Source organism: Macaca mulatta, chromosome 14 (assembly GCF_049350105.2).
Source record: "Macaca mulatta isolate MMU2019108-1 chromosome 14, T2T-MMU8v2.0, whole genome shotgun sequence".
NCBI classification, from domain to species: Eukaryota; Metazoa; Chordata; class Mammalia; order Primates; family Cercopithecidae; genus Macaca; species Macaca mulatta.
In genome coordinates this window covers 111,343,335-111,366,137 of record NC_133419.1, presented here as the reverse complement: position 1 = coordinate 111,366,137, position 22,803 = coordinate 111,343,335, and the positions used below count along the sequence as shown (strand labels likewise).

Here is a 22,803-nt window from a genome sequence, read left to right as displayed (position 1 = left end):
ATCTGTTTTTCAAATTTCTGCCTCAGTGTAGAGAAGGCCTCCTAGTAAACAGCCTTATACTGAAAACATAAGAGCAGTAGATCTTTCAGAAGGCCCCCTCTGAGACTGAGATCTGTAACTCGTCTTTGGAATGGTTGGTCCCCAGTGGGAAAGCTCTAGTGTTAATTGTGAAGGTTCAAGATATAGACATTCAAAGTTCTGACCTCAAGGCCCCACTCACATGTTCTGTTACAGGTTACTGTTACCGTTGCATGTTACTATTAGATGTTACTGTTACAACACTTTGGGGTTGTCACTTTTCCGGCCAGAAATCTCTGTGGACAATGACGCCTTTGCCCAAGATTTGCTCAGTCCACTGGGTTCATTCCACCCACTCGGCCTTGCAGGCTGCACTTGGCTCTTACTACCAGCCTGGATCCCATGCCTGCCAGAGGCAAGTCAGGTGTGGAGTGGCGAGGGGTGTGTGAGTGAGCCTGGGGCCTGGCCACTGCACACAGTCAGACCAACTGCTGCAGTCGAGCGGACAGCTCCACGTGCCTGCACAGGTGCTGGCTGGCTGTGAGGCTGCAGCCAGATCAGGCACACTACCAGCAACTTCCATGGCTGGCACCAGGGAACACAGTGGTGCCCAGAAGCTTGGAGATGCCAGGAACTGCAGGGACTCAAAGTGGGAGCCACAGCCCTGCTCAGGGAGCTCCCAGGTCTGGGCTTCCCAAAGGGCCACAGCTCTTATCTCCTTCTCTTCACACACAACGTGGTAAGCAAGGGGCATGTTTCAGCCCTGTCTGTTTGTGTTACCATTCTTTCAGCCTCACCATTCAGTGGGTCCCAAGTTCTCATCCTGTGACCAGAAAGAATGAGGCACACAGACAAGTAAGTGAATGGTTAGCAAGATGAAGAGGAGCTTTATTGAACAATAGAACAGCTCAGAGGAGACCCACAGGGGGCAGCTCCTTTCTGCAGCCAGAGTGTCCCATCAAGTGTTCAGCTCCTGGCAAAGAGAGTAGCTCCTCTCTGCAAGCAGGTTGTCCCGTCAGATGTCCAACTCCTAGCAGAGAGGGTAGCTCCTCCCTGTAGTTGGTTTTGTCATCTGTGCAGCTCTCAGAGAGGAGGCCCTGGAGTGGGTAGCTCCTCTCTGCAGATGGTCATCCTCACGTCTGCAGCTCTCAGCAGAAAGGAGGCCCTGGAGTGGGTAGTCCTCTCTGCAGCTGGTTGTCAGGACATCTGCTTAGCTCTGGCTGAGCCTAGGAGCTTTATGGGCCTCAGAGGGGAGGAAGAGCATGCTTATTTGTCCATGGGCAGCCATGGGCAGGCCCAGAAAAAGCACCACAAGTTCCCACTCCAGTCCACAGGACTGGCAGCCTGGCTCCCAGCCTTCAGGCCCTCCCTGGCCTGAAAGTAGGCCTCACCAGGGACTCACCCCCTTCTGCCCAGGAACCTTTCTGCCTCCTGCTGCTGTTCATGGTGCCTGGGCTATAGGTGCAAAGAGGCGCCTGCAGGCCAGTGCTGAGCTGCCTCAACCCCCCATTGGCTTCCCTGCTATGCTCATTGGCACCCAAAGTCCAGAGCAGGCCAAAGCACCAGGGGGCTGGCATGTCAGCACTGCCCCAAGTGTGTGCACAACCCAGCTGGGCTGCAACAGCACCTGGGCTCACCCAACTTTGCACCGTGATCAGAGCAGGTGCAGACAGTAGGGAGAAGCCAGGCAGTGGTAGCAGGCACTTCTGAGCCTGCGAGGGCAGGGGTGGCCTTACAGAGCACCCAAGAGTACAGAAATGCCTATGTCTACAGCTGCAGTTTGGTTGGCTACAGCTGTGTTGGGGGATGGGGAATGGGGCCCTGCATGTTCAATGGAGCAAGAGGCCTGGGTCTGCAACCATGACTTGGGTGACTGGAGCTGCACCTGGGAGGGCGGTGTTCCTGCCTGCTCCTACCTGCCCCCTACAAGAGCACAGGGAGGCCTGGTCTATAGCCATGACTTGGGTAGCTGCAGCTCCTGGGAGGGCAGGGCTCCTACCTGCTCTGTGGAGTGAGAAGCCCAGGCCTGCAACCACAACTTAGGTGGTTGCAGCTGTACCCGGGAGAGCAGGGCTCCCACCTGCTCCCAGGTCCTGAGAGCCCAGGGATGCCAACGTCCATAGCCATGGCTTGGGTGTCTACAGAGGCACCCAGGTACCTCCCACCCAACTCAGAAGGGGCAGGGCTCCCACTTGTCCCAAGCGCCTGCCAGCTCCATGAAGTGCGCAGCCCTGGCCATGCCTCCCTGCTACAGCCAGTGTGATTGCAGCAGCTGCTCCAGACAGCCCACTGCTGCCATCATTACTTCTAGGAAATCTTCGTTCTTTCAGGCAGGTAACACTTTATACATATCTCTAGTGTAACACATTTTTTAAAATCACATTATGATTATCTGTTTATATAATCTACTTGTCTCTTTAGACAATGACCTTCTTAAGACCTGGGAACTCATCCCAGGGCTTAGTCTAGTGTATAGAACAGAGTAGAAATTAAATGAAAGATTGAATGGCTTACTCATCCCTAGTATGGAAAAACTTGGAGTGGAAGAGTTCTGGAATTAAATGGAATCTTTGTGAGTGTAGTCTGAAATAGTTCTTAGAGTTCCAGTCTGTCCTGAACTCCCAGCTCTATGCCCAAAGTAGGTTCACTTTCCACACCTACTTCAGACTTAGGACTGAACTAGAATTGAACTTTTATGGTGGCTGGTAAAATACGGGATACATCTTTTTTTCTACCTGTTTACCCTGTAGTTCCAGTATTCACCTCTGTGTTTTCTACTCTAGGAAAAAAAAAAAAAAAAGGTGAGGATATTCTTAATTTGGGAAGTTATATGGCCGGAATAGAATTTCTAACATTTTTGTTATGATTATTATTATATAAACACAAAGTTTTAAGCACTGTAAATTTTAACATTCAGTTATCTAATTTAAGCATGTAAACACACTAACTTGAATCTTGCCAGGGACATTTAGGAAAACTAGATTTACTTGAATTTAGTTTGCTTTACATTTATTTACATCACTCGTATTTTTTATAGCAATAGCACGTTTTTTCATTAGCCTTTGTGACATTTAGAAAGTAAGATCTGTGCATTAAAAGCTCTGTAAGAAAGTAAACTTTAATGAATTTTTTTTTCTCTCAGACCCAGAGGAATCCTGAACACTCAGGTTGAATGCCATATATATAGCAAAAGGCATGGCTACAGCTGAAAGTATTTATGATAAAGTAAAGGACTCAATTTCTACTTTATCCTCTGTCAACACTCATAGGGTAGCTAAGTATATAACTTTTTAATAGAGCATTCTTCTTAAGTATGTGAAAGCTAAAAAAAAAATCAAATAACTTTTTATTTTGATTGTTTTAGAAATAAAATCAGGGCTGGGTGCAGTGGCTCATGCCTGTAATTCCAGCACTTTGGGAGACCGAGGCAGGGGATTGCTTGAGCCCAGGGGTTTGAGACCAGCCTGGGCAAACATAGTGAGACCTCATCTCTTAAAAAAATAATAAATAAAAAATAAACATCAAGTAAATGTGAGCAAACCACAACTGAGCACAAGTACTCAACATATATATTCACATATATATTAAGCACACATTTGCATAGATTGACCTTGCTAATACAGGAACCCCTTCCTGGACTTCAGAAAAGGTTTAGTTTCCTTTTCTGTTTTTGTTTTATTTTTTAAATAATGGAGGTTGGGAATGTCAGGACAGGAAGAAACTGCTTTAGTTAAGTGGAGTATTGGTATTCCTTCATAACTGGATACCTGCTGAAGGCTGTGAAACCACATGGAGAGGAGGTGCAGAGAGGTTGTCCTCTTTGTGGGGAGGAGATTGGTATCTTGGCAACGTTCATCAAGATCACTGTGACAAAGTAGTACTTTCCAGAGACTGTCCTATACAATCCTTTCAATAAGCCTTTGAGGGCTAATTCATATCCGTTACATTTTAAGGTTGAGGAAAGAAAAGGGGTTAAGTAACTTGGTCTAAATAAGTGAACTGGGAGTGCAGAGAAGCTCCTGACTCTGGAGCCAAAGAGCTTTACATACCTGTGTGTGTGTGTACATCAATGATGCATTTGCTGTATTTCAAGGAAGTGGTGTGTAGATGATGGTCTTAAGGCCATCTGGTAAAATGTTGCTTATTTATTTATCCTCCCACAACTTGGCTTTTTAAATATTGAGTTAAGTAGGTTATTCTAAGGAAATAAAATTCTAAGGTTCATTATAGCCAAACAATATAGAAGACTTCTTTGGAATTAACATGTCTAATTCCACTGAAATGACAAGACTGCTGACTGTGTCCTCCTTAAAAAGATCAATCCTTCAGTATTTCATTATCAGGGAATGTTGGTTTAGTTTGGCGTCATAAAGAACAGTGCCACACAGCCAGTCTAATTACCAATTCCCATGCACTCTCACTGGAGAAAAAGGAGTCAAACCATGAGTGGGCACTACCTAGGCATTATGGCTCCTCAGATCTCAGTTCTGTCAACCTTAATTGCAAGCTTTTTTGAATCTGCCCCCATGAATGCAAGCTTCAGGGGTTAGCCAGAGATGTGGGCAGAATTTATACACAATATTTAGGGCTCCCACTATCAGGTTTTCTTCTTTCTGGGATCCACCCTCACTTTCCAGCTGTGGGTACCTCTGTCTCCCTTCTCTAGTTCTTCAAGCCAGTAAGAGTAGAGGTTTCTTCCCAACTTTTAGTCACCCCTATTACCCTGGGGCCTGCTCTCAGCCTAAAAGCTGTAAGATTAGAAAACTGACCCAGTGCTATGCCATTCCCTTCATCCAAGTGTCACACTTTGACCTCTATATCTACCTTCTTTTGTTCACTCTTTAGTGCCTTCAGCTAGGTTTATTTTGGTTGGTTTTCCAGAGTTTATAGTTGTTACTTGTGTGTATCTGTTGGGAAGAGGGGACAGAGAGGTCAGCCACTTCTAAAAGTGGAACCTTAAAGAGCTTTTTGTGTATTGAATCATAAGCAAACCTGTTAAACTTCATATTAAAATTAGACACAAATGACACCAAAAACATTTTGGCACTATAGTATAAAACCATACCTTACTATTGACCTTTCTTCTGCCTATTCTTTTTCATGTTGTCTTTTTCTACTTAAATCCCTCCTCAATTTCAATTATTGTTTAATAATGACTTAGCGAGTACTTACTAGATGGAAGGCACTATGCCAGATGCTCTTATCTGTTAAAATCTTGTTCATTCAAAATCCAAGTCAAATGCAAACACTCCCAGGATCACCCCCTCCCTCTTATTGACCACATGTGATTTACTTTCCTCTGAATGCTTTTAGTACTTTGTTCCTACCTTATGACATTATATTTATTAACATACTTGCTTTTCTCTCCACCCCAACCAGTTCTTCATCTCTGTTAGATTATAAACTTCATCAGTAACGGCAAGTCTCACTCATGTTTGTATCTATCCATGCTGCCTTAAACATACTTTAAAGTCAAGAACTGAAAAGAAACATCAAAGTCTGCAGTTGCAAAGGAAGGAAAAAACTTTAGGACATTAGCTTCCTGTCTGTGTTCTCAAGAGGAGAGTAAGATGTCAGATACTAAAGCATTATTTCTAAAGAACATCTTAACCGAGAAAACTCCTCTCCTCATTATTCTCCCCACTTCCCTTCTCTTCCTCCTTCTTCCTCCATTTCCCTTTCATCTTGTCCTTCTCTTACTCTTGCTTCCCCTTCCACCTTTATCTTTCCCTCTTCACACTTCCTTTTTTTCTCAGTATTTAACTATAGTCTTATTTAAACTTTTCATATGCTTAGTCTCCTCTTTAAAGTGGGAAAATAAATGGATTTGTATGAACAGACCAGTGATGTCCAAAAACTGGGTGGGAGAAGAATCCAAACATTTGATTCTTCCTTTATTGATTCGTCTTTCATTTATAAGATACCATAATGAAATTTTATAGGTTGAATTTTCAATGACAAAAGCCACATATTAGCATCTTTTTCTCTTTGAACCATAGCAACAAACATACCATAAAATGGAAATTATAGAAATAAAATTAAGTGAATGAAACTCATTTTTCTAATAAGCTCACTTCTTCCTTAGATTCAGGTCATAAGACATTTAAAAGGAGAAGATCTATCATAAACTGGGCCTTCTGGCGAGGTTCTAGCACTCACCTGGACAACTTGCCCACATCGCCAACATCACCTATGCCGGGACAGCTCTTTGGAATTTCTCTGCCAAATATTTGTGAGAACGACAATCTGCCCAAACCTGTCTTGGTAAGGCTCATTTTGGTCTGTAAACTGACGGGGAAGGGTGTTTGGGAAAGGAGAGCTCTGCAAGGTAAATCTGCCCCCAAATGGAAAAATTATAGACATCATTGTCTTTGGCTAAGAATCTTCATTATTATTCCTCCAAATAACAAAATCAGATTTAGCTACTGTGAAATCAGAAGGAAGACATAATAGGGAGAGATAACCTAGTCTACTGATTTCAGGAAAGAGCCACGTAAGCCTGCTCAGATAAAGTAGAATTTGCTCTGTAGACAGAGAATTCACATTATTCCTCACAAATCCTTTCTTGAACGTCACATTGTTCTCAAAGTCTTCTTTGATCATTGTAGCAGCAGAAGCTACTCAATGTTACACTTAGGTTTTTAAATCCGTTTTATTTCTATTTCAAGTGCTCAGGCATTAAGATACATTCCCTGGCATTTGTTTATCTTTTGTATATAGAGTGGGTCAGATGAAAGCCACTGGGTTTATATTATCTCCAGTTGATATTTTAAATAATCACTGCTAAGCAGCATTTATTGAGTCTCCAGTATCCTTCAAGCACTATACTAGATATATGGCATTTTATACTGTATTATGCATCTACAAATGCCAGACACTTGTCTAGCCACTTTGTTTATTCTTCACAACAGATTTAGGGGATAGTTATTATCATGTCGTCATCCCATCCCTACTTTACAAATTGTTTTAAAGCCTCAGTACTGTACTCAATGTTACACAGTAACTAAGTGGCATAACTAGGTTTTGAATCCCAGGGATTGCTTGTGTTCAAAACCCATTCTCTTCTTACACTGTAAGCAGAGGACATAGTGATAGAAAGCAAAATTAGAGAACGCTTAAAACTCTCTCTGAGCAATTTTTAGGAATACAGTGCATTATTAACTATAATGATAATGTTATATAATAGATCAGGTGACCTTATTCCTCCTAACTGAAATTTTATATCCTTTGACCAACATCTCCTCAACCTCACCACCACGCCCAGCCCCTGGTAACCACCCTTCCACTCTCCAAAAAGGTGACTTTAATTTTTCCAGCCATTTATTTAGCTCCAATCCTTCAGTGCTTTTACCCTAGCACACCCTAGCCTCTGGCATCCAAAGAGGGCAAGTATATACATTGCCTTATTTGTGTGTGTGAAGTATCATTTTGTTTATTTTCCTTTGCTTCCCCATAGGATATGCTTTTCTTTCTTAATCAAAAAGGACCCCTCACCAAAGGTATCTTCCGGCAATCGGCCAATGTGAAATCCTGCAGAGAACTAAAAGAGAAATTGAATTCTGGAGTTGAAGTACACCTAGACTGTGAATCTATTTTTGTGATAGCATCTGTCTTAAAGGTAAGAAAAGTCCTCCCTTTATCCACCCCATGGTGTAGCTCTAGAGAAAGAAAAGGGTGTTTTACTTTTTCATTATGAACATTATTTCTATCTGCAAAGACCCATAATAGATTTAACATAATTTTTACACTAAAAAGTGTTTAAAAAACATTTCACAAAGTCAACATTGGACTTTAAAAGCTACCACTGATGATATAACATATCAAATATGCTTTTTAAATTTTTTATCCCACACTGATCTCATCTTTACTTCTGCCACTCCATGTAAAAAATAAAAATTTTAAGTTTAAAAAATCAAAAAACACACGTATACCAAAAGAGACATCCTGCTTATGATTTCCTCACTATCTCACTACGTTCTTAATGAAAGCAGTTTTCAAATATAAACATTAAATGTTTGAAAATAGGTAAAGAAGTTTGCCATAATAAACATTTGCCTCACAATTGAAATAAAAAATTGCTGAAATCACTGAAAATTCTATTTATTTTCATAATCATCATGCCTTCCCTTGTCCCCTAATGCCTTTTACCTTTTTTTTTTTTTTTTTTTTTTTTTTTGAGATGAGGTCTCAGTCTGTCACCCAGGCTGGAGTGCAGTGGCATGATCTCAGCTTACTGCAACCTCCACCTCCCGGGTTCAAGTGATTCTCCTGCCTCAGCCTCCCGAGTAGTTGGGATTACAAGCGTGCACTACCACGTCCAGCTAATTTTTGTTTTTTTACTAGAGACGGGGTTTCACCATGTTGGCCAGGCTGGTCTCTAATTCCTGACCTCAGGTCATTCGCCCGCCTCAGCCTCCCAGAGGGCTGGGATAATAGGCATGAGCCACCGCACCAGACCTAATGCCTTTTACTTTAAAAGTGGAGTAGGAACGACTTCAGCATCTAAGTTTTCTTTTACTTTTACCACACTTGGCATTCTTTATGGTTCTTACACTTTACCCATTGTTACTTAAGTCACGTCCATAGTTACAGAGATACAGAGTTCTGAAATGTTTTCTGCCCCCACATTCTTGGAAATGCTCTACATTTTTGGAAACACCTACAGTCAAAATGAGCTTTAAGCAGAGCTTTTGACCTTAGCAGTATCTTCTGCAGACCTGTGTCAGGCTCCCACGTCCCAAAGAATTAGAATGCACCAGAGCTAGGGGTCAAGACAAGGCCCCAGCCTGTATCTCAGGCTGAAACATGAAAACCAAGTTAAGGGAAATAATGGTGAAGAAGATTCTTGCATACCCCTACTCCAGCTAAGTGCCCAGGTGCTTATAGAATGTTACTTCATGACTTTATATACAATCAGATGTTTCTTGGTAAATAAGCCATATCTGCTCTTAAACCCTGCTATAGATTTTTGCAATTAAATATCATGCAAGAGAACTGGAGGGTTGAAGCTAAGGTCATCTCATCTGTTTTGCACAGGGTTTATGATTACTCTTCAGTCCTGGAACACACTAAAAATATGAATACGTATTTTACATATACACATATGTAAAAATATGTAGCCAGATATATATGCCAAGGTTTTTTATGCATGATAAAATTTTTTTTATATATCTCTTAATTTACAAAGGTAAAGCTTGTGTTTTTGGGGTTTTTTGTTTGTTTTTTCAGACGGAATCTCGCTCTGTCACGCAGGCTGGAGTGCAGTGGTGTGATCTCAGCTCACTGCAAGCTCTGCCTCCCATGTTCACGCCATTATCCTGCCTCAGCCTCCAGAGTAGCTGGGACTACAGGCGCCCACCACCATACCCAACTAATTTTTTTGTATTTTTAGTAGAGACGGGGTTTCACTGTGTTAGCCAGGATGGTCTCAATCTCCTGACCTCATGATCCGCCTGCCTCGGCCTGCCAAGCTTGTGTTTTAAAACAATTTTCTTTAAACAACCAAGAATGTCTGCAGAAAAAAAAAAAATTCTTACTGTGCTGTTCTTCATAGCATTACACTTCTTAAAATTTTATGCTAAACTGTTGATGCTATTGCAAAGAAGCATGGTTCTAGAAGAGTTAAATTATGTTTCAAATTGTAGAAATATTTGTCCAAAAATAACCAAAAGGCAAAAAATGATCCAACTGATTGAAAAATCTGGTTAAATGTGTTCCAAGTAATTAGCATTTTATCGTATGTTTTACCCCCTTTTCTTCCAAGTGCTTGCAGAAAGGGAGATAATTTTTAGCAAAAGTTTTTAAGCTTTTGTTTTGTTTCTTGTTTTTAAATCTGTTTTGAAGTGGTACTTACATTTTCCTTTAATTTTTCACTTATGCTGGTTTTGCTTAAATATAAGTTTAAGTTAAAGCTTAACTCTTCAAACTATAATTGGATGAAAATTGCTTAAGACACTATAACTTTGATCCATCAAACCTTTGAGGAAACGTTCATATTTAATCCTGCAGTATCTCATCTCAAATGAATTTGGGGGTTCTGCTGATGGCCTTGGCTCTGCTTTTGGAGGAGAGGAGACATTCAGTTAAGTGCTGTGAGCTGGTGATTGCAGTTCAGAATCGGCTCTCACATCCTTCTCAGCTGTGATGATGGTTGTATTTCGTAACTTGTTATTCCAGCTGTGGGAGAGTTCATTGAGATGTTACGAGTTATTATCTTTCAAGTGTAGGTTTAAGATGTTAATGATGTTTTTCTTCAAGACAGATCATAAGTATGTTTTCCACAGAGATTTAAAAAGAGAGCTATTGTCCCTACCACATTTTGAAATAACAAATTTTGCCTCTTCTAAATCTAACTTCTAAAGTGGGTACAGCAGCTAAAATTAGTTTGGAATTATGAAAATTAAATCACTTTACCCAAAAAGAGGTAACTTTTGTAATGATATACCTGAATCACAAGTATGCAAGTACATTTCTGCTAGAAGATATAATAGAACAGAAGAAGACTTTGAATTAGTCAATCTTCCTTCTTGTTAAACATTCTAAAAAAAAAAAAAAAAAAAAGGATGGTAATAAAGTGACATGACTACAAAGAGGCTTTCCAGATTATCTTAAAATCTCAGTTACAGTTGATTGGCCTTCTCTGGGCTCCCATTAATATTTGGCCATATGCAATATAGCAGTAGTTCACTAATGACCTCTACTATGACTAGGACTGTGCTTGGCATTGACATGTACAAAGAAGGTAAGGGTCTGTCCCTACCCTGGAGGAGCTCATAAGCAAGTGGGGAAGATGCCCACACAATCAGCTAATTGTAGCAATAAGTTATCACAGCTTCTATATTACTGTTATAAACATGATATCTAAGTAACAAGGTGTGTGTTGCCTTCAATAAGGCACATAGGTAAAATTATTGATTTGATTTAGCAACAGTTAAAATTGCCCAATTGCTGACTTTCACCTGTCCTCATGTTGTAAGCAGGGAATTGCAAGAGGGTAGCCAACCATGTGTATGGTGCTTAAACACGATATTGAGTTTACTCTGGCTAAAGTTTACTAAGGTGGAGATCAGACTGTAAGCTTGACCTTGGTAATGCCACAGCAAAAGCAAGAGAGACAGTTGGCCTAGAGTCAACTCTGTAGGACCAGGACAAGAACCAAATTTTGTTATTTTTAAGTTTTTTGTAAACAAAAACCAAACAACAAAAGCTAAACAACAAACATCCTTGGTCATTTGCTGTTTGTGTCATAGTTCAGCCTTACCACACTCAGCCCTGCCAGTGATCTCAGCAGAATAGGGTCTCCTAGAAAAGGATAATATCCTGTGGACATGTTATTTAGTGTACATCGGGCATGGGTGTGCTGCCCAAGTTTCTAGAACCCAGCCATCACCTGAAATGCTCTCTCTCCCCAAATATATGAGAACCTTTCTACAGGGAATACAGGGAGAAACCTTAAGTACCTCTTTATGCAACTGTGCACTAATACCACTGGAATATAAAGTTCTAAGGTAACAGATACTTTGTTTTATTCACTTCTCTATCCCCAGTAACTTAAATAGTGCTTGGCACATATGAATAAATGCACATAGAATGATTGAATTAATGACTATCAGATAATGAACCTCATAGATACCTTGGTGCATTTCCTTGAACTAGCCATCTAAGGGACAGGGGAAAGGAATTTAGGATGGTTTACTGCCAGACCTTCTTATGTCATACTAGTTCACTAAAATGTATGCAAACAGGAAGTTTCAGCCAAATGGGTTGTCCTTTATTTTCCCACAATAATGAAGACTCCAGTTATCCCAATGATTTTTGCTGTAAGAAAATCAAAGTACATGTTTCTGTGTCCCCAAGTCAGTGGAGAGTTGGTGCAGAGCTGTGTAGTTCACAGAAGAGAGTACTTAAGGGAACTTTTCAACAAAATGTCTTCTACTTTCTCTAATACATGTTTGGCATGAGGATAATGATTTGAAATATTTGTTTTTCAATCTATTTAAGGATTTTCTGCGAAATATTCCAGGAAGTATTTTTTCATCAGATCTCTATGATCACTGGGTCTCTGTAATGGATCAAGGAAATGATGAAGAGAAAATAAATACTGTTCAAAGGTAATTATTCTAATTTGGTCATGTCTCAAATATACTTTTAAAATATTTTATAAGATTATTTATTAAAATAATGACAGCTATCAAAGTCATATCCATGTGGACCAGTTTAGAAATAGATTTATGCTAGTTTGTCATTGTTTTCCTCCTTAATCTTATAGTTGAACATTGTAATACTTGAACATTGTATACCTTCCATATACCTGAATCTGATGGGAGCTGAAATCCATTAGTCCACTAGCTAGTACTATAGGCCCAGTCTTCAGTTTATGATCTTAATTTTTGTAAATATTTAACCAGACAACTCGTCATATATTGCATTCACCAACTGAAGTCATACAGAGAAAATGAGCTATTCTGTCTTCTCACAGAACTCACAGCCTGGTAAGGTAGATAGAAAAATCAAGAATTACAATGCAGTACAATCAGTGCTACGGGGGAGATTTGGAGAGTGTTGTGGAAGCACAGCAAAGGCACAGTTAAGTCCTTGAAAAGTGGAAAGGAAAAGCAGAGTTGCAAAGTACATCTGATCATAAAGGATGTGCTGTCTCTACTCATGCAAAGGGAAATTGCTGGTAGAACTCACTACCCCATTCCTGAATGTTTCCTGCATTATAAGAGAATAGGAAAGAAACGTCCCTTAACAAAAAGCAATATTTCTACTTCTGTGAATACTCAAGAATCTCAATATTATTTACTTGTATTTGCTTGTTTAGTACAGTTGGTTTTTTTTCTTAAGAAACTTTCATATATGAACTATCTACATCTTTCACCAGTAGAACATAGTACAGCTGCTGAAGACACCAGAAACCAAGGCCGTTTAACAAAACACCACCTCCACTTCCATTATAGTTTGGCGTAAACCATTCAGATAGTGAGCATCAAATTCTAAACTTTGTTGCTAATTGTCTAAAACACTATATATCCTATAAGCTGTTAAATGATTTTTTTTGGAAAAAGGTTAAATTATGACTCTCATGCAAATATGAACACGTGAAATATTTTGTTTAAATCATTTATGAGGGAACTAGTAAGATGTTAACCAGTTCAAAGGAGATTTCAAAGTTGAAATCATAAATACATTCATATATATTCATATATTCATAATCATATACATATTCATATATATATGAATCAGAAATGCTAAAGTGAATTTGCAAATAAATACAAACAAAACTGACCTTTTCTGTCAGGGCAGGGGTGCAGATAAATCAGTTCTCTCTCCACCAGACAGGAATTTTCACATATTTAGACAAGTATTAGATGCTCTGCTATCAGTTGTTTACAACTTACACAGAGTTGTAAAATACCTCTTATTGTGAAAAATCTTAGGGCCCTATAGAAGCAGAAAACCCAAACGCTTATGCCAGATGCCTTATTTTCCATTGAATACACCCAGTAATCTTTTGTTATATTTCAAAGTCCTTCATAACTTACCCTTACAAAAACTATGCTCATTGTCGGTCTATTGTACTGAAGAAAGGCCTCCCTGTTATTTGTGCAAGCAGCAGTCAGACTATCTTGTTTTCCCTAGGTTGCAAGTTTCTATTGAAAAAAAAAAGAGTCATGAATATCAGTGTATTTGTAGTTTTTTTGGACAATAGTAGTCATTTTTGGTGATTGATCATTTAAAAATTCCTTATCAATTACAACATGAGAACAGTAGAAAATATACTACTATAAGCAACTTATATGTGAAAGTGATACGATGAAACAGATTTAGGACAAAATTGACCTTGGAAGCTGGTGGAGCAGAGCATAAGCTCTCAAAATGGACCTGGACGTCTTGATAGCTAAGGTTTGGGTTCTTACCAAGAGACAGCATTGCTGTGCTGCTACTTGGAAATAAAGGAGCATTTTATAAATTACTGTTTAATTTTATCAGAAAGCTTTTTGTCGTTTTTGGTTGAAAATATTCTGAAATGTTACAGGATTGGCCTAAGTTTGCATTATGCTAGTTTCAGGGAAATATTTCAGGTAGCATTTTTTTGAATGAAACATTTTTCTGCATTATTTTACATTTTCATTGAGATGTGAAGACAATATTAAAAAAAACAAAAAATAAATTCCCAATGCCTATTTTTTCTTTCTGTCCAGGCAGTCCTCACTTTGTATGGTACCATGTTAACTGAAACTCTTGCATATCTGAACTATGTTCTTGATTTGCCCTCTTCCCCATCCAAAGTGAGAGTTGCTTGTCTTTACAAGTTTTTAAATGAAATGTCTTGCTTAAAGAGTAATTTTTCTGTCTTTAGGCTATTAGACCAGCTTCCGAGAGCCAATGTTGTTCTCCTAAGGTATCTTTTTGGGGTGTTACACAACATTGAGCAACATTCCTCATCCAATCAGATGACTGCATTTAATTTAGCTGTGTGTGTCGCTCCAAGTATTCTTTGGCCTCCTACTTCCTCCCGCCCAGAACTAGAAAACGAATTTACAAAAAAGGTAATGAAGTTTTTCATTTTTATGCCCTGGGAGACTGAGTCCCCATTTTGAAACTGAAATTTGGGGTATTCTAAAAGATGATTTCTTAAATAACTTTAGGAAAGTGATTTGTTAAGTAGGAAATGATAGCAGATGGGTTACTTCTCTTTTCCCTTTAAGGAGGCTAAACACTATGACTAAAACCATAAAGTGAGAAAGCAGCTGATATGATTTTTAAAATGAAAAAAAAAAAAAAAGGACTTTGGAGTTAGGACAGCCAAGCTTTCATTCTCAGCTCTACCCTCTTGCCAGATGTATAGTCTTGGGCAAAGTTACATTGGCCTACAGTGTCCTCATCTAGAAATAAAATGGAGTCGGTGATATTACAGTAGTTATTTGAAATCACACTCCTGTAGTCCTGGGCAGTTAATAAGGGGTGTGGGGATATCAGTTCCCTTGCTCTTAACATTTCTCCTGCCCCTTGGCCTCAGCTACTGGGGCAAGGAAACTTCAGAAAGGTTCCAGTACCTCTCAATGGAGTCACAAAGCTCCCTAATAAACTCTTACCTTTCCCCACAAGCACCTCTTGTTAGGGAGCCTAGCAGAAGGTGGCAGTACATGGATAGACCTGTCAGCCAAATGCTTGGGTAGAGACTAGTCAGGAACACAAGTTTTCTTCCTAGCTGTCTTTCTCCTTCACAGTGCACTCGCAGATGAGCCCTCTTCCCAAGTTTATGACAGCCTGCCCTTTACACAATAAATGGTTTTTATAAGTCTTTGTCTAATGATGCTTTATAAATTTTAATAACAAAGTATATTTCTTTACCCAGTTTTACAAACAGAGCCATTGGTATAAAACGTTAACATTAAGGCAAGGCTACAAATAATAACTTTAGCCCACCGATTACATTTCTATGCCCAAAGTACTTTTAAAAGTATCATAGTTTTTTAGGGGAAACTGTTTAATGTACTTTTAAAGCAGATATGAATTTTTCTGTGGGTACATGTGCTTTTTGTTGTTAAAATCAGGATTTATATATGAAATGTGATTTATAAACATGTAATATGAAAAGTAATACTTCATTTGTCCTTTTTCTTACAGGTTTCTCTGCTTATACAATTTCTGATTGAGAATTGCCTTAGGATATTTGGAGAAGAAATCACTTCCCTCTTCAGAGAGGTTTCAGTGAGATGTGACACTAGAGAGAATGCCTCAGGTATTTTGAATAATTGGATTGGTTTTTGTGAGAAACAGACACATGTTTGTAAACATACTGGGATAGGGGTTTTCCTGGAGTCCACAGCAGCTGAAGTGAAGGGAGCCTCTGATCCAGGTCAGTGGGGCCCAGGGCTTTTGATCCTTCCTTAGATGGCCTGCCAATAGGTTAGCATGTGCTAACAGTGTAGTGGGATTAAGAACTATATAAAGATTAGGTTCCAGCCTTCAATAAGTTAGTGGCAGCATGCTGTGGCATGATGGTTTTTGATGGGCTTTTTATGAATAACCCTAGTATGTATAACAGAACTGCTGTGGGTGAAACTGGTGTAGAAAGCCCAGAGGTAGTGGAGGCATGAGTGGTTTTGTTTGTTTGTTTGTTTGTTTTTAGTCCTCTCCTTCCTCATACTGGTCCCTCAGGCACCTCAGAATTCTAGTGTGCTATGAAACAGTTTGAAACAACTAGCATCATTTGGCTGGGAGGGTGGGGGAACATTGACTTCGAAGACATACAGCTGCCTTCAGAACCTGAATCCCTGTGCCATCAATTACTAGATATGTTATCTTTGGCTGGTTATTCTATGCCAGTGAACATCGTTGTCTTTATCTCTAAAATGTGGATAAAAATAATGTCTAACTTTTATGGTTGTTGTAAAGATTAAATAAGGTAATGGGTATTAAAGAACTTTGTAAAAGGACATTGTTAGAGTTAGTAAATGGTTTCCCCAAGACTAGCGTTAAGTATGTGTAACCACCAGCAACCTGTTAGAAGGCAGAGTCTCACTCAGAATCTGGATATACTTATACTATGAAAGCATTAATTCCTTCATATGTTTCACCATTTCTTGGTCATATGACATGTTCATTGCCTTAAGAAAATTTTAAGGAAAGCCCATTCGTCAGGAACTGATATAAATCTCCTATACCCCCGTAATTTTATTTTTATTCTTCACTAACAATTGAGATTGTGAAAGATTCTTTCTTGAGAGCAGGAATTTGCACACTCCACATGAAAAGAGAATTCAGCTAAGCACCATAGTTTGTTCTTAAGGAAGCATAAGTATATTTGTAGTAAGTAAACATGCTAATTATGGTTTAATTTTTTTGACAGATATTTCTTGCTTTCAACTGAATGACTCCTCCTATGACAGCTTGGAAAATGAGCTAAATGAGGATGTTGATGCACCATGCAGTGACTTGGTAAAGAAACTTGGCCAGGGGAGCAGAAGCATGGACTCTGTCTTAACCCTCAGTGACTATGATCTTGACCAGCCCGAGGTGGAAGGCCTTTTAACCCTAAGCGACTTTGACTTGGCCCATTCTAAAGATGAAGATGTTCAAATGAAACGGCCTCTTGAATCCAAGCCGGTGAACATTTTAGTGTACACAAAGATCCCACTGCGGGATCATGCCAGGGCCCCGTCTGCCATGTGCACACCCAGCTACCTGTCCACAGCTGCAGCAAATGCTGCAAAAAGCCTGAGGCGACACCGGCGTTGCTCAGAGCCCAGCATCGACTATCTGGATTCAAAGCTTTCCTACCTCAGGGAGTTTTATCAGAAAAAGCTACGCAAGTCCAGCTGTGATACAATTCTTTCTCAAAAAGATGAAGACTATCTGAAGCAGAATCAACCCCTCCAGGAAGAGGGAAAGACATGTTTTAAACAGAGTTTAGTCACAGGCACTGATGTCAGCAAGAAAAATCCCACTACTCAAAACACTAAGAAGAAAAGCTTGTCTGGTGGTGAAGGAAATCATATGAAACTTTTCCCTAAGTCCAAGCCAGTGGCCATTTCTGTGGCGTCTTATAGTCCTGTGTCCTCACAGGATCATTCCAAGAACCAGCCCTTTGATGTGGATACATCTGGATACTCCCCACCACACACAGCAGATGCCCTCAAGGGTCCAAGGACACACCGGCGCTGCTCAGAGCCCAACATAGAAGACCAGAACCGCAAGCTGACCTATCTCAGGGGAATTTATTCAAAGAAACAACATAAAACCAGCTGTGAAGCTGGTCTCTTGCATGGAGAGGAGGATTATCTCAAACGGCATAAGTCTTTGCAAATGGAGGGGCAGAAGCTTATTAATCAGAGTTTAGTCATGGGGATTGAGGTGGGCAAGAGTAGTGCCACAAACCAAAACACTGAGAAGGTTCTACCCCCAAAATTAAACCTTTGCCCAAGGACCAGCTATTCCAGCTTATCCTCCCCAGGCACTTCCCCATCCGGCTCATCAGTAAGCTCCCAAGACAGTGCTTTTTCTCAGATTTCTGAACACTCTGTGTTTACACCCACTGAGACTTCCTCTCCAATAGATTGTACTTTTCAGGCTCAGAGAAAACGGGAAGAGCTTTCTCCTGACTTTAGCAATGCCAGCCATGTTTCTGGAATGCCCGGTCCCTCATCAGGGCAGGCTTGCAGCCGCCCAGCCTATACAAAGAAGGACACCATGGAGTGGCATTCACAAATGCATTCTGTAACTCTTCATCCCAGCACATGGTTGAGAAATGGTGTGGCCAGTTTGAAAAACTGGTCCCTCAAAAAGAAAGCAAAGGCAGCCAGACCAGAGGAAAAGAAAACAGATTCTCCAAAAGGACCCCTAGAGCCACCCCTACATGCTTCTGGTGTTCCAGAAGCCAACTCACTGCAAGAGGAACAAAAAGACTTGCCCTTAAGGGCAGCTGAAGGACTGGCCCCCATGCAGTCAGCCCAAAGTTGTAGTTCTTCTCCCTTCCAGGACTCAGAGAGACACTGTAGCTCTCCATTCAGCCTGGTGGAGAGCAGACTCAAGCTGTGTATGAAGTCACATGAGGAAATAGAGCCTGGTAGTCAGAGCTCTTCTGGTTCTCTCCCTTGGGAAAGAGCCTCAGCCAGCTCTTGGACTCTAGAGGATGTGACCAGCCCAGACTCAGGGCCTACAGTGGTCTGCGACATTGAGGACAGGTATTTAACCAAAGACATTTAACCATAATAAGAATCTGATGTCCACAAGCACAGGAACTGGGTTAATAATAATAGACAATAATTATTATGACCACTTTGTATAAGATACCTGGGAGAGGTAGCATAAGGATTATCATTGCTAATACTTAGGACAATGAAATAATTCTCTTTATTGAGACTACTTGACAAATAACTTTATGCTAAAACTTTTGTCACCTAAGTGTTTAGGAGGCTTTTTCTTATTAAAGGTTGGGATTGGTCCTGTCATGTGGTTTTAGAGATACTAACAGAGGGCTAGCGAAAGCATCTTCTGTAGAGGAACCACTTATGGGAACAGTCTGTGAGATTGGTGTCCTGAGAAGACCAAGATATCATGAATGAGGAATAGGGGCCTGAGGAGAGAGGGGAAGGGTACAGAGAAACCATCTACATTCCATGGAATGTTTTTAATAAGTAGGCAAGAAAAATGCCACTAATCAAAGCATTAAGTGTGTCCAGTAATGAAGAACATCATGTAAAACCTTTCCCTAAATCCAAGCCAGTGGCCATTTTTGTGGGATCTTACTAATCATGTGTCCTTACAGAATCATTCCAGGAACCAGGCCATTGCTACAGCTAGAGTGGAGAAAAACAGAGTGACTCAAAAGCCATGGGTACCATGATAATCAGTTTTGTTGGTTGTATTTGTCAATTTGTTTTTTCATTAGTGTTGAAGTGCTTTGCAAAGGCTTCAGGAAACATAGAGTTGTGAGGAGAAAGAAGAAAATGGCTGCTCATGTCAGTACCCTTTTGAAAGGTGTCTCTGGCTAGAAACATTCTTCAGAAAAGCAACTTTCTCTATTTAGAAGGTGACCTCCTGACAGCATTCACTCTCAGTGTGCGGGAAAAGACCACAACAACAGTCCTTTCTCAATTACACGAATGCTGTTAACGTGATCAAACCATGGCATCACTTTGCTGAAATGTTTCTGCACAGTCCTGCCTCTTAGGTTATAGTCAGCCAGAAAAAAACATAAATCATCCCTTTTCTGATTTTTATAGTTTGGCAATTGAGAGAGCAATATAGAGGGTGGCAGATTATAAGGAGTCCCACAATAGAATACCCAACAAAGTGGCCACCAGGCCTTCTCAGACAGCCATTTGCTTTGGGTTTTACTTCCAGACGTTTCGTATTTTTGCTCCAAATGTTTCATGGCTTATACCCCAATTGGTTTATTTTATATCCATGGACCTTTCTCCGCTTTCTTGACTTAAAGTTTACAGCAGTACATCTCATCACCTAGGAATAGATTATCAGGCCTTGCCAACTAGTATGCAGGGACGGCACTGAAAATGGATGTGCATCTTCTTTCACATTAACTACTTACCTATAAGAAGTTGCTCTGAGCCCATTCTCTTTAGTTCACCACCAGATGGATCTTTCTCTCACAAGCTAGCTTATTCCAAATTATTTGTCTTATCAATCAGCCAGAAAATGGTCATATCAAATGTTCTTTCTTTTTTGTTCTAAAGGTTGCATTTTCAGTTATAGGGAAAAAATGTTTTCTCTAAGATAGAAGAAGTTATTTCAGTATTAGCTATAGGTGCTACCTACCTCGTGGGGACATGGCCCTGTTTGTGCTAACCATTACAATGATCTTTAAGAACTCTGCATCCAAAGAGCTACTTCATGACACTGGCCATCTCAGTCACACATGTGAAGTCGATTTCACTTTATAACTAACCAGTCCCACATATTAAGACTCCTAAGTGGCCATATGCATCTTTTTTGGTATAATATATAAAGTCAGCAGGGACTCCCCTTTCCCTTAAGGCATACTACTGTCAGAACTGCAAGATGTGAATGAAGCTCTTATGGCTTGGAGTGTCTTTCTGGAAGAAATTGCCTTTTTCTTTTTCATATTAGCAGGTAAAAAAATCATTCACCCAGTTTGAAGCATCGAAGAAAATAGTTGCTGAGGTTTTTTAATAACCATTCCTACTATCTGTGTTCCCTTAGATACTCCTGTAATTCTTAATGTGAATAGTTTGTTAATATTACTGTAAAGTATTATATTGTATGATTTGAAGACAGACTATATGTCATTTTATTATACTCCATCAATCTATAATATATTAGACTGATGCTTTATCTAAAATGCTTTGAGTTTGTATAATATATCTTGACAAATTTTACTACCATATGTTATGTAATAAATGTGTATTTTTGTACTTGCAGAAACTGCTGCTAACTTTTAAAGTTGTTTGGTTTTCAAGGCACTGATAATGGATATGTATGAAGTCCATGCTGTCTGTTAAATAAAATGCCATTCTGCAGAATTAACCATCCCACCAGAGCAATATTGCCCTTTGTAGAATTGTTCTAGTTAATGATCCTAGTCTCTGCCTAACATTGGAAATTTCATAGAGTATAATTAATGTTGAATTTGAACCTTGAGCTTTTAGTCAGAACCCATGGTCAGTCTGTCTTTTTAGGAAAAGTGGTTTTATAAAATATTTTTTTCTAATGTTATTTACCAAACAAGTCATGTTTTAGATACAAAGTCTTCATTTTCTTAGGCATTATGTTTTCATTGTGCTCCTGGAATGAGATATAGTCAGTATTTTTATGTCAAAGAACCATCAGATCACTTCGATTGTGTGAGATTTTCTTATCTAAGTTTGGACCATTCTAGCCAGAATACCCAGATGACCCCAGATACATGCCAAGACGTCTCTGCTTTTCAGGTCATATAAATGTATTTAATATGACAAGACTGTCATGACTGCTACAGCTTTGCCGTCTTAAAGTTGGCTGAGTTTCCCCTCTGTGTAAAGTTAATCACTATTTCAAAGCGATTCAAAAACATATACTACTTTAGTCCAGAAAGAATTTCTTCTAACTGGGTGGAAAAGAACACAACTCCAGTCAGGTAATATTTGGGCAATGTACACACACACTGGTGTTGATTTCTCTCAGAAACACAATAATTAATTTCACTTTTTAAAAAGAGTCTTAATCTAAAAGCACTGAATTTAAGAGATTATCTCCTTTGTGCTTTTCTACTTTTCATGACATAACATTGATTCAAAGGGATCTAATGTATATCTTTGAACTAATGCCATATTGTTTCTGCTAAAAAAAAATTCTAAGAATATTATGTATTTTCATCCAAATTTTGGTGGCAAGTGTTTAATTCGTATTTTCCTTCCAGGTCATGTTTTGTTTGTTTTGTTTTGTTTTCATTTTTGTTTTTTGTTTTGAGACAGAGTCTCACTCTGTAGCCCAAGCTGGAGTGCAGTGGCATGATCTCAGCTCACTGCAACCTTTGCCTCTGGGGCTCAAGCAGTTCTCCTGCATCAGCCTCCCAAGTAGCTGAGACTACAGGTGCGTGCCACCATACCCGGTTTTTTTATTTATTTATTTATTTTTAGTGGAGACGGGGTTTCACCATGTTGCCCTGGGTGGTCTCGAACTCCTGAGCTCAGGCCATCAACCCACCTTGGCCTCCCAAAGTGCCAGCTCATGTTTTAATGACACAGAGAACATCTTTACAAACTGCCTATTCCAATGCAAAGAAAAATTCATTACAAAAAAAAAATTTAGTAAATTACTTTTATTCCCTGAATAATAAAGTTGGATAAAATGTTTACTTTCTTCAACATCTATTCTGGCTGTGAGGATTTCTCATAAGGTAAGTTTCTAAGTATTCTTGAGTTCTGTGCTGACTTACCCTGAGCTAGCATTTTACCCTGTTCCTGAGCCACCTTCATGTTGCATTCAGCTTTTTGTTTGTTTGTTTGTTTGTTTAAATACCATGAATTCTTAGCTCTGCCCTCCATAATGTCAGATGTTATGATAGAATTGACAGAGGGCTCTGGGTTGTAATTTGTAAAGTCTTGTTTTGAAATCCCAAAGAAGTACACACAGATGATGGTATTAGATGACCATTGCTCCTTTTTTTTTTTTTTGAGATGGAGTCTCACCCTCATTACCCAGGCTGGAGTGCAATGGCGCAATATTGGCTCACGGCAACCTCCGCCTCCTGGGTTCAAGCGATTCTCCTGCCTCAGCCTCCCGAGTAACTAGGATTACAGGCATGTGCCAGCACAC

The 22,803-nt window shown here is 39.8% G+C and overlaps 1 protein-coding gene across 3 annotated transcripts in view; it reads left to right on the top strand.

Moving 5' to 3' along the window:
• Window positions 1–21,038, top strand: part of ARHGAP20 (Rho GTPase activating protein 20) — a 123,067-nt gene extending 102,029 nt beyond the window's left edge. For all 3 annotated transcript variants that reach the window (XM_077964259.1, XM_015115634.3, XM_015115635.3), the window contains 6 exons: window positions 6,104–6,282; window positions 7,475–7,636; window positions 12,019–12,128; window positions 14,381–14,570; window positions 15,652–15,766; window positions 16,877–21,038. In XM_077964259.1, the coding sequence (XP_077820385.1) occupies window positions 6,104–6,282; window positions 7,475–7,636; window positions 12,019–12,128; window positions 14,381–14,570; window positions 15,652–15,766; window positions 16,877–18,732 (2,612 nt within the window). In that variant the 3' untranslated portion in view covers window positions 18,733–21,038. The remainder of the gene's footprint in view (window positions 1–6,103; window positions 6,283–7,474; window positions 7,637–12,018; window positions 12,129–14,380; window positions 14,571–15,651; window positions 15,767–16,876) is intronic.
• The last annotated feature ends 1,765 nt before the right edge of the window (window positions 21,039–22,803 follow it).